The 12154-nt window shown below is 40.3% G+C and overlaps 1 protein-coding gene across 4 annotated transcripts in view; it reads left to right on the top strand.

Moving 5' to 3' along the window:
* The window catches only part of vti1a (vesicle transport through interaction with t-SNAREs 1A), a 147480-nt gene that overhangs the window by 40020 nt on the left and 95306 nt on the right, over positions 1 to 12154 (top strand). For all 4 annotated transcript variants that reach the window (XM_049563073.1, XM_049563074.1, XM_049563071.1 and 1 more), the window contains one exon: positions 52 to 136. In XM_049563073.1, the coding sequence (XP_049419030.1) occupies positions 52 to 136 (85 nt within the window). The remainder of the gene's footprint in view (positions 1 to 51; positions 137 to 12154) is intronic.

Raw genomic sequence — 12154 nt, 5'->3', positions numbered from 1 at the left:
TTCTCTGGCTTTATTTTTTTCTCTCTCTCCCTCTCTCCCTATTTGTTGCAGAGAGCGCATCTGTTGGACAACACAGAGAAGCTGGAAAGGTCATCACGGAGACTGGAGGCCGGCTACCAGATAGCAGTAGAAACTGGTACGCATTCTGTTTTGGATTGGGTTAGGAAGGAGTGGGGTGGTGTCGGGAGGGTGGAGGGGGGGCGTTCAAGATAGTGGTGAGGATGAGTGAGCGACAGCAAATTGTCTTGCTCATATGCGAGGTGGGTGGATATGTGTGTTTGTGTGTGTGTTTGGTGGGGTGTGTGTGTGTGTGTGGGGGGGGGGGGGTCGGGGAAAAAAACCTCTTTCCTTGACGCCTGATGACATTTTCGGGAGCACATCAAAGGCGAGCCAGGGAGGGAGAGAGAGGTGTACAGGCAACAGATCGAGCGCCGCTTCTCCTTGCTCTGCTCCCGAAGAAAATTCGTGCATCGCTACGGCTGTGTGTGTCTGTGTGTGTTGTGTGCATGCGTGTGTGTTGGTTGGATGATGTTTTTTTTTTTTTTTTTTTTTTTTACACAAACAGACAGGGGGTCTATGAAAATAAACAACGTCAGCGTTCCTCCTGAAGTTCTTAATTCAGCAGTGCAGAAGGGAGGAAAAAAAAACATAATATCACTTTCTAAATAAACCATCCTAAAAAAACAAAACAACACAAACTCCTTTTTTTCCTCATTATCAAGGATGGTTTTTATCTTAAAATAGGAAAAAAGCTCATTGGGATCTTAAATAGATTTAACCAGTTAGCATATTTTCTTTCTTCCTGTCTTCCTTCCTGACAGTCACCACATTATTGAGGCACAGTGTATTCCTCAGAGATGTATCAAAGCTCATTCTTGAAGTATCAACCGGCTTTCTGTGGCTTCCGTTGTAGTTTTGAAAAAGTTTGTCAATTTACACTATAATCGCGGGGTGGCTGGCGTGTGCGACATCGACAGATTTAATAATTCAAGTCAAGGAAGATTCGCACGCAGACCACCGGCTTTTGATCTTCTCTGTAACTTGCATTCACAAATTCACAAATACAATCTGCATTCTCTGCTTAAAAATGTTGATTCAAACGCCTCAGATGATGTGAGTTTCTTGACTGTGTTAAATTCTGCGACAGCCGACAGATTCTTAATTCTACCCAGTTGTGTCTTTCACTAAAGTGGCTATTGTTTTTTTGTGTTGTGTTGTGTTGTGTTTTTTTTTTTTTGTTTTTTTTTTTTGAGCCTCTCAGCTTGGTTGGTGTCAAAGAAGTGGGCCATGGCTTAACAGTGTTCAGTACCTCCTAGGCCCGGCGGTTTTCTCCTGCCGTAGTCGGCCACCTGCCCCTTGACCCTGAGTCACCAGTGGCTCTCTCATCCACCGTGTGTGCGGCTAGCTAAGAACAATGCTCGTTTATTCCGCCTTGGTCCCACACACTTGGCTTGGTCCACACCAGCTGGGGGTGTGTTTGTGGTTTGGTGGGGAAGCTTCGCCCCTGCGTCTTTAATCCATGACCCCTTCCTTTACTCCGCTGTCGATACCAACCCTCCGCTCAGATGCACAACCTGAAATGGCGATGTCTCTGGGTCAAACAGGGAATACATCTGCACAAAGAGTAGAGATACACAGGGAATATGCACTCCGCCACCAGACTAATTACTATATGTGCCAAGCTCTCAAATTCAACAAACACCACTGGGCACAAACATCAGGTAGCCATATTTATCCACTGGTTTATAAGATTTGACAGGGCTGGCCATCTGATCCCGAATTCAGTTTGCTCTTTAATTTGGTGTTGTTCACCCATCTCAAACTATATATTTACTCTTGTGGTAACTCTTGTGCGGCAAGTCACAACACTTCCCAGACATCTTCATGAAATCCTGCACTATTTAGATCACAGTCCTGCCACAGTTCTTGAGACACAGTACATTAAGCACTGGGATTTGTCTCTTTGCAAACTGCTTATTTTTATAGTCCAACAAAAGCTCCATTTATTGTAGTTCCTTCTCTTTCACATCAACAAACACAAAATAATAAAATAAAAGTGCACCAGGCTTTATTCATGCACCTTATGAAAATGGCATTTGCAGTTGTTGAGGAATAAGCTTTGAGTTTTAAAACACAGAGGTGTGGCATCCATAGACGTTAAACACAAATAATTAGAGCGTTAAGTGTTTCTCCAATCAGACAGTCATTGTAAATACTTTTCTTGCCACAAACTCTCCTCAGACATCTAAGCCGCACTCTTTTTTCCCCTCAAAGAAGAGCAGTTTAGCATCGTTATTTTGCAGTAATTCAAAGTTGCATTCTCCATCCACAATGACACAGTAGCCCTTAAGAACTGTAATTGACCAATGGGGGAAGTGGAACTAAAAGACATTTTATTTCAAAGAGATAGATCCTGAACAAAGAAATGGCGTAGAAACTCAGCTTTGCCCCCTTTTCTCTCTTCAGCGTCGACAATATATCTCTTAATGACCAGGAACAAAAAAGCCAGGATGCTTCTAGGTCACATTTAAGGGAAAAAAGAGGACTCTTAGTTCTAAGAAAAGATAAATCTTCACACAGTACCATTTTATCAGATTTCAGCATTTTTTTTCCCCTACCATTCTCAATGTCTCCAGTGTATTTAGCGAAAACAAAGGCCTGCCAAAAGCAGTGAGAGTCCTCAGAGGGATATAGAGGAGACTCTTTGGACATGCAGAGCTATTTACCACACGCACCCTCAAGAACCACGGTCCTCTGTTTGTCTCATAAATAAAGTATAGAACTTCATTAGTGAAGAGCACTGACTTAAAAGCCCAGGCATAGCAACAAGCAGACATGGGGGCTAGCCCAGTTAAAGAGGGCCCTAAATAAAGAGGGAGGGCATGCAGTTAGCCAATTTAAAGACATTTGAGTCAGGGGCATTTGAAATGCCCAAATGTGGAGGCTTGACTGATGTTAAATCAAAGACATGCCAGATTTTTAGTCCTTCCCTCCACAGTTGAAAAGAGTTTGAATGATTTATGATTGCTTGTTTAGAAATAGATAGCATGTCAGATAAGACATCTAAGTTGCAATGATTAGCTGTTCCACCTTTTTGATTATTATTCATTGAAGGGGAGAGAGTTACATACTGATCGACAGTTCATACAAGACATGGCGGAAAAAAACTCTGCTTATGGTAATAAAAATCCACCGCTTTGTTTACTGGTAGTGTAGTAACTGAATTGGGGCAGCCTTTGCTGATGGTGCTGTAAATGTGCAGTCGTTTTAGGACGTTAATAGTGACTGTAAACAAAGGTAAACTTTCAGCTTTGTAGCAGCAGTGGTGTTACGTGTGCTTGAAGCTTTTGTCATGACTTATGCAGGTTTAATCCAATTCTAAATTTCTGAATTTGATTTTAACATCACATGTAAAGGCTTTTAATTTTTACAATTATGAAGGAATGAATGCATCTCGGAGGCAACATTTAGAAATCCTATGACTCAATAAATCAACCAGCAAATGTGGATTCACTTTGAAAAATTATCCCCCTTTATACTTGCTCAGTTGACACAAATAACTTAGCAATGCCAGCAAAATGAGCCGCCGAAACAAAGACAGATGCAGACAAAAGCGTTGCTACTCTGCATTTTAAAGGTGGCCAGCAAGAGGCTGAGAACACTTCTTAGGCGAGTGTTCTTGGTGTTTAGGGGCCTGTAATCAATCCTGCAAAATGAAAACAGCTCATTAGGGATTGATTTCAGTCCCGTTTAGATAAGCAGAGAGGGCCAGGGCCCGGCCCCCAGGGGCCCCAGCCGAGCCCAAAGTTCACGCCATGCCAGGTAGAGAGCAGCACCGCAGGCTATCAACTTTATTAGGATGGAGATAAGCTGATTAGACCTTGTCAATCAAAGGTGCCAGTGACTCAATCATGATCCAGGGGTCTTTTCTTTCTGTCTCTCCCCTTTTCTCTCTCTTCCCACTCTCACAATCTCCCTCTCTTTTTTGTGATAAATCATTGAAGCGACCAACAAAGTGGCAGCCATCGCTGGGCTAAGCTAAGCAGCCCTGCAGTTGTCACCAAGGCAGACGCGTGGGGACCCTGTGATGATGTGACGACTATATTAAAGAGTACATCAATTTGTTTTAGAGCAGTTTGATTTTCAACTGCAGTGGTATTAAAAGAGAGGGGGGGGGAAAGAGGGGAGGGCGAGCGTGTCGGCGTCATCCAACATGATTCCAGTGGCAGAGCAAGGGGTGCCGGGACAGCAAGAAATAAATAGATAAATGACAGAGTGACGGGAAATAAATAAATATGTTTTTGTAAACATAAAAAAAAAAAATCTTCATGGCTCCCTTTTGAAGCAGAGTGCGGCTTTGAGTCTTGCTGAGAGTCCACGGGCGCTGGAGTGGCCCAGTAACACAGCGCACGTTTGTCCCGACTCTCTATCTCTCCCCCTCCATCTTCGTCTCGTTCTCTGTTTCTCTCCCACTCGCTTTATTTCTCCCTGTTCCCTCTAAAGATCAGACTGGATGATTCTTTTGGTGCTGGGCCACCAAAGTGGTGCTCGCTTCTCAAATCCATAAGCAAACACTTAGCAAATGACATAATCAGTTACATTTATGAAGCGCTGGTGATATTTTAAGCAGAGGCTATTATTAGCTTCTGCTTAGTAGTTTTTATTTCATTCTTTTGATATTTACAATATTTGGTTAATATAGAACAATATAAAACCCTTATTTATGACTTAATCAAACATATTTATCAATTAAATATAATTTTACAAATTAAAATCCTACTTAATAAAAAGTGTTTTTTAATTTAGAAATGTGCATTTTTGGAAATAATAAATATAATTGCTATTATTTATTTGTTTTTAAAGCAAAGTGCTGATTCTTTTTGTTAATTCACACACTTTTGATAAACAGATCAATTTTAAATTAAGTTTATATTTTTAATTTGAAGTTTTAACACAACAATTTGACACTTTTTTTCTTTATTCACTACATGACTGATTTGTGGGATTACACCCAGTATATATGCAATGTAAATCTTTTTCCTTTCCACATGTAGCTGAATCTTCCCTCGCTTCTATTTTTAGTTTATTCTCTCTGTTCTACGATGTAGTTTGAATATTTGAAGGATCAGTTTGCTAAAGTGGATTTCCTTTAGGTATAGCATAATAAATCACTTTTTTTGCTGGCTGATACAATCAGCATGTTGCATTGTGTTCAAAAAGAATATGAAGTTATTTGATAATTGTTTGATTAACACAGCCGAGAGCTATGACTTAAATATTTCACAGCTTGACTTTTCAGCTGAGGAGAAAAGGAGGCCTTTTGTAAAATCTGTTTTAAAGGAGAAGTATGTTTTTCTATAGTTATTTAAAAGAAGAAAATAATTCTTAAAAAAGACCCCCAAAATTTCGCTTGAAACCATATTTCCTAAATATATATGCTTCAACGCATAACATCTCGCTCTCACAAAATCTAGCCGCGGGTGAGCTGTTTATCGGTAAACCCCCGGTGGATGAAAGGCATAGCAATAATGATTTTTTCTCTCCTAATCGGACCTTGTCAGCAAGGCGTCTTATCGTGGAGAGGAAAATGACACCGATCCTATCGAAGAGCCTGGAGTCCGAGTCGGCGGCGTGTGTCCCCCCCAATCATGGCCGGCCGTGGCCCAGCCATATCTAGCGCCGCCACAAACGGCGAGCGACGCTTTTTTCATGTGGACTTCAAAAACGTTGCGAGTCATTAAAATTGCACCCGCGTTCGGCAGCGGGGATCAGCCGCTCTGGAGCGAAAATGGGATGTGGGAAGAGGAGACTCGCTAAATGTGTTAATTCCATCCTCACATGTTTAAGGCTTAATTTTAATCTGTTTGAGGAAGGGGGAGGGGTGGGGTGGGGTGGGGGGGACGATTGGAAAGGGGGGCGGGAGGGGCAATGAGAAAGCCTCGCGCTGCAATAAATCGCCATTATCTTTGACACCCTAGGACTCAGCTGTTCCAGGGATTTAGGGGTCCACTGGCAACAGTGTATATCGTAGGGCATGAAAACACTGTTTACGCTTGAACTGCGGTAGCTAAGGTGCAATCACCAGTTTCAGGCTGCACAGACAAAAGGCCTGACGCGCACAATGGCCAGCTAGCATACGTACCCTCAATGGAAGAGCTGAACCAACAGACTCAAGTGTGTGTGTGTGCCTGTTTTGCCTGTGTGTGAGTGGGCCAGTCTGGATTTCCCTCTGCATCGACAGGTGTTGTCACAAACATCCAAATATTAGCTTAAGATAAGTGGCGCTAGGAAGACAACAATAACTAGCATGTTTGTGGAAAATTAAATGAACCTCACAGCAAAGACTGACGTCTATTAAAATTCCCTGACTAAATAATAAGGCTTCCATTGGGTCCACCAACTATAAAAGCACCTACTTACCTCCCTGTGTCCCTCTGTTGGGTCAGCACAAAGTGTTAGCTAGCATTAATAAAATTAGGAGGAAATCTAATAATTAGACCTTTAGTCAGTTATTAGCTTCAACAAGGCTCTCAACATAATGAGACTCTTGGAAGTAATGATCTGACTAGAGAGCTCATTGGAGGCTTTCAGGCTCAGTGAAACATGAAGCAACATTGCTGAGAGAAACTTTGGTTTCCAATTTTAAAATTATGCTTACATTGTTAAAATTTAAACTTTGTGATGTTGATTTTAAATTCCAGCAAGAACCTAGAATAATTAATAAAACATTTAGATATTTAAACATCATTGTGAGTGGTATGCAGTGATCCAAAGGTGTAGATTTGGGGGGGACGCAGGGAACACGTCCCTCTCAATATCTAGAATACACTCAGATAAAAATTAAAGTAGCAGAAGACTTTTATTATGACAAAATTACAGACATTTACACCATAATTTACACCAAAAAAAAAAATATAGAAAAATCACCAGAATGCAGCAGCTTAAGTGTTAGGACCCCCAAACCCCTCGTTTCTTATGTGTCTCCCCCCAGATGATAAAATGAAACTTACGCCCTTGGAGAAAATATAACATTAACCTAAATATATTATTCACTGAAATATTGAGCACAGGCAACCCAAAAACGTGATCAGTATTTCCCAATAGCGGACCATAAAGAACGTCCCCAACTATGGTACATGCAGCTTTTTCGTGCTTCATCACCCTCTACCACTTTACAAATAAATATAATAATAATATATTAAGTAATGAAGAAAAAATCTAATTTCACCTTAAAGTAATGCACAGTGTCACTCAGTAATAAACTTGAAAATTAAGTCATTTCATAACACTTTGTCAATTGGTCTATATTCTCGATCAAACCTCATCCAAATCATTTATTGATATAATCTAATCCTTATCTCGACATACGAAACACCCTCCAATTGCTCGATAGCGGTATGCCACTATATCTTAAAAGACACCTTCGTCCCAACCTTCAATCTGATTTTTTTTTTTCTATTTTTAGGCTACAATAACTAAAAAAGATACCCCCTGCCTTCTTGCATGCAGGAGAAAAAAGTGTAGCGTTGACCTCTGGCTGACACAGAGAGAGCTGAGGGAGGGAGGGGGGGAAAGCAGCAGAAAGCGCGACAGAGAGGAGAGAGCTAAGACAACAACTGTGAAGAGCCGCATAGGGTTAAAGAAAAACTGTTTCAGAAGGAAATGGGAGACAAAAGCGAGGACTTGGAGCCCCCGTGGGCGCTTTAAAGAGCCGCTACATCTGAAGCGCTGAAATATTAAAAACGGAAAGGGAGAACCAAAAAAAAAAAAAATTGAAATAGTGAAATAAAGTAAAGGAGTGGCAGTGAGAGAGAATTGTGCCACCTTGTCACCCGAGGACGCGTATCAGAAATATTAATTCGGTGATGAGAATGACGCACTGGATGACAAGAGGATTGATGTCAGTTAAAAACCCTAAAAGGAGCAATAAAATGAGGAGACATTTATCAGAGTGAGTGTGAGTATGCTGCCGTATAGGGGCAAGAGATGAAGTTATTGAAGGAGATGACTATATTCACATGAAATGACATTTTTGTTCTTATTTACAATTTAGAAAAAAAAATCCCCTGGCTTTTATTTGACCAGCGACCTCCCTTACATGTGTTCTCATTTACACTGTAGTAAAGTGACAAGCGTCTTTATTTAAAAAAAGGGAGGCAAGCTACTACAAAGCACTCGAGTAATGACAACTGAGTCAAACCACCATTAACAGTGTGTCTTCACAGTGAGTCTTCTGTCAGGCTGGCAGACATAAATGGGCAATTTTTTAATGCAGATTCAGAGTTTTAAGGAAGAAAATTGGTAAGAGGAAAGAAGCACTATCACAGCTTTGCTCCCAGTTATGTAAAACAGTAATTTAACAACTACAAATTATTGCCACGTACCTGTGATGCGTCGTGGCATCAATAGTAATGCATTTTTATCTGTGCGTATATTTTAAATATTATACCTCTGTTAATTATGTGTAATTATTGACTTTTTTTTAAATTACCTAATTACAAATGAAAATTAATTTACCACAGATTGTAATTCATCTATAACTGTCAGCCAATGTGAACTTTTTCATAAAGGAATAACCTATAACTATAACTTTATACTGACTTTAATGAAGTCTAGTTTTCAAACATTATATACATTGCAAACAAACAAACAAACAAAACTTAATCACATTGACAGTACAGATGAAATAGTGTGTCAGATGTAGCAGTAGTAAGCAGACAAAGTCATTAATAGCAGCTTGCCATTGAGCTGACTGCTGATGCCATTTTAATGTAAGTAGTTTGCCATCATTCATAAATGTTAGAGTTTGCAAAGTGTATTTTTAGGCCTGTGCTTTACTGTAACTATAAAATTAAAAAAGCTAAATACGTGAAAATTTAAAACAGAAAAAAAATCTAAATTTAAATACTGTGTTCACCAAAATGTAGAATAAATAGTTTTTAAATAGCCATCCTCTTTTGCCCTGTACCATTTCCCTCACTGTAAATTCACAATCTTAAATAATCTTTCTGTTCATGTTCCTAACTTCTAGTTTATACACCGTCTTCAAATTTTGCTTTTATGTTTATTTTATGCTCTTAAAAAGTAATCACAGGCTTTTGCATTTGCAACAATTACACAGAAAACAATATTCATTGTTGTACCAGTGTTAACAAAGTATTATTTATTTATTTTAGGAAAAGGTATGTGCCCTCACTTTGTGTCTCTCATGTTCCCATCACTCAAACCAGTATTTGAAATGCACACTGGAGAGATATGAATGATATATTGTAATAAAATAATTTATTATAAAAGATTCCCGGAAAACTATTTTTAATACTTATACCACTTTGACATGATGCATTTTGTTTGAATTGCAGATAAAAGTTTTACACCTGTGGACATATGGTTGGTTACTGCACTAGATGATAGCAGTAACAATAGTCACATCACATCTGTTAATATGTTTTTGATAGAAGTGCCAGTATGTGTTAGGTGATATGATTTCTGCTCTTGAGTAATCTGGAGCGTTTAAATGCTTATTATAGTTTTAAGCAAGTTATTAGTAGATTATATTGAATGTAACTTTCCCAGCTGGGGACCGCATCCAAAGGTCTGCGAGGGAACAACCCAACAACAACAATGACTCCTTTTTAGCTTAAGATGGTGTAGCTGTTGCTTTGTTGTCAGAGTCTTTTAGTGGCTGCACCGCGTGTCAGTTCTCGTATAGTAACACAGATGTTTTTCAGCAGCACAGATAGAGACCCTGTAGCCTTACGTCTGCAAACTGCTCTGTGGCACCTTTTGTGTTACAATAAGCAAGGCTTGTACTCTTAGATTTAAATTACTTGGTCTAAATCTTAAAAAAAACAGCAAAGAAAAAGAAAAGTAGAACTGCTCATGATCTCTGCGACAGTAAGTGTTGGCTCTAGCCTTGAGGAAAAATATTTGATCCTGTGTTAGAAAAGCATATAGGGCTAAATGCGGTCATTAGCTCTATATTAATCTGCATCTTCTGTAGACGTTCCCCAAGCCTCCCACCCTGCAAGACACACAATTATACTGTACAAACACACTGAAGCACATTAGCCATCTCCGTCTGTCCTTGCTCCTCTTTTCCTCAATGGTAGCCCCAAGGAGCACACCCCCCCTCCCCTGTCAAAGGAGCTTCCTCCTTGGCTGTCCTGTGCCCATCAGACAGGGTGCCCGCCCGTTTAAGACACCCAGGGAACATGAAACAGAGCCGGGCCGAGATGTCAGCTGGTTGCCCCATCTGCCAGTCAGTGGGATGGTAAAGCTTTTGTCCTGGGGGGTAACCTTAGGAGTGCTCTGTGTTTGTGCGCGCGCATAGTGTGCGTGTTGCTTTGGGACAGGAGACTCCGCATCACAGTTTTTCGAGCAAAGCCAGCCACAAACAACATGCTGACATCGTCCTTTTAATTTATGTGCAACTTGTGTGCACTTACAGGACTGTCACATTTGGGCCAAAATGACCAAAATTTAAATTTGGGCTCTCTGTTGTCAGATCAGGGTGAAATAACTGCTGTGTTTATCACAAACAGTTTTGAATGGCAGAGATTTCAAGGGAATAAAAATGTGTAGGTCTCAAAGAATTGTCCTCGGCTGGATTGAAGTTAATTGGTCTCATTTCAGATCTGCTCGCTTCTTATGGATACACAGTTGGTGGAGCACTCATCAGAATTTTAAATGGCATGGAACTTGTCTCTATCCTTTTCCCCGTTCCCCTGTTAAATAACATAACCTTGACAGTACAAACAGTTTGACTTCCATATAAATGAACCAAGGCACTGAGTGGATGGAGGCTGGCCGGCTGGTTGAAACGAAGCACAGCTCCACTCGTGCATTCTATCGTTCGGTAGATAGGCCGCGCCCTTGAGCTGCTTTAGGAGGGAGGAGCCGCTTGTTCTTGCTCTGTAAGAAGGTGCTGAAAGGGGGCCTCTGTGCATGCACGAATGCACGCACATAATCCTTTGGACGGGTCTATGTGAGCCCAAGAGTTCCTAAAAAGAAAATGCACGCAGACAGCATGAACTTATTTATTTACCACTGAGTTATGCTTTTGTAGTTGTGCCTGTCAAGGATATCAGCACAAGTTAATATGTGTGCTTTTGTGTGTGTGCATCTGGATGTGTGTGTGTCTCCTAGTAATATGTGGATGTTGCACGTGCTTTGCACCTCAGTTGTTTCAGGCTCCGATAAAAATGCGATTCATAACAACAAAGTCATCCCTTTCCTGTGCTGTAATCATTTTTAGTCAACTTTGACTGTTGACTGCCATGTAGAAAGCTTCCCTTAAGTGGTCTACATAGTCCCCGCGCTCACATCAGTCAGTCTCACCGCATGATGTATGTACTGTAGTGGTGGTAGTCCTGAAGGGCTGATGTATGCACAGCTCTGCACCGGCAAGTCCTCCCTGAGCACATCTATGATCTTGGGTTACTCAATCATCAATCAAGGCCAACTGCAGCGTACTGTACTGTCGCCCATCTTTTAAAGTTCAGTTGTGAAGGACTGGCTAAGATGGCCTAAGGGACACTTTCCTTGGTCTGGCCCGTCTCAGGTTTGATGTGAATATGTGCGTAGTTATGACTACACACAGAGCAGAGTCGACGCATTGATGTAGACTTTTTTTTTAATGTTTGGTGAAGGCCACCTGATAGTAAGACTGTGATTTTTATTAGTATTTTTTTATTAGAATTTTTCAGTATTTTTGGCAAACATTTTTCAGTAATTTGCGTGACCTTTTCCTCCTTTAATTCTGGTCCTTTTCAACCTTCAACTGCCTAATTTTTTTTGTCCTTGACCTTGTGTATTAACTGGATATTGTGTTCAGACGTTTGTAGAGTGTAGCAGTTGTAAGTGTCTGTTTTTATTTATTGTGTAACAGTTTTGGCACTGCCCTCTTGGCCAGGTCACTCCTGAAAAACAAAATTTAATTTCAGTGAGACATTTAGAAAATAAAAAGGAAGAGAAAATAAAAAACCACAATGTCTGACATTCACATTTAGATGTTTTATTTTCTTGCTACATAGTGAATAATTTAAATAAATGTCTATCAAAAGCAGCATTAGATACAAGTAGGACTGCAACTAACTGCTGATTAACCTATCAATTATTTATTCGATTAATTGATTAGTTGTTTGGTCTATAAGAT

This window comes from Epinephelus fuscoguttatus, linkage group LG20 (genome assembly GCF_011397635.1).
Source record: "Epinephelus fuscoguttatus linkage group LG20, E.fuscoguttatus.final_Chr_v1".
Classification (NCBI taxonomy): domain Eukaryota; kingdom Metazoa; phylum Chordata; class Actinopteri; order Perciformes; family Serranidae; genus Epinephelus; species Epinephelus fuscoguttatus.
Note: the sequence above shows the minus strand (reverse complement) of the source record. Positions and strands in the feature narration are given on the sequence as shown.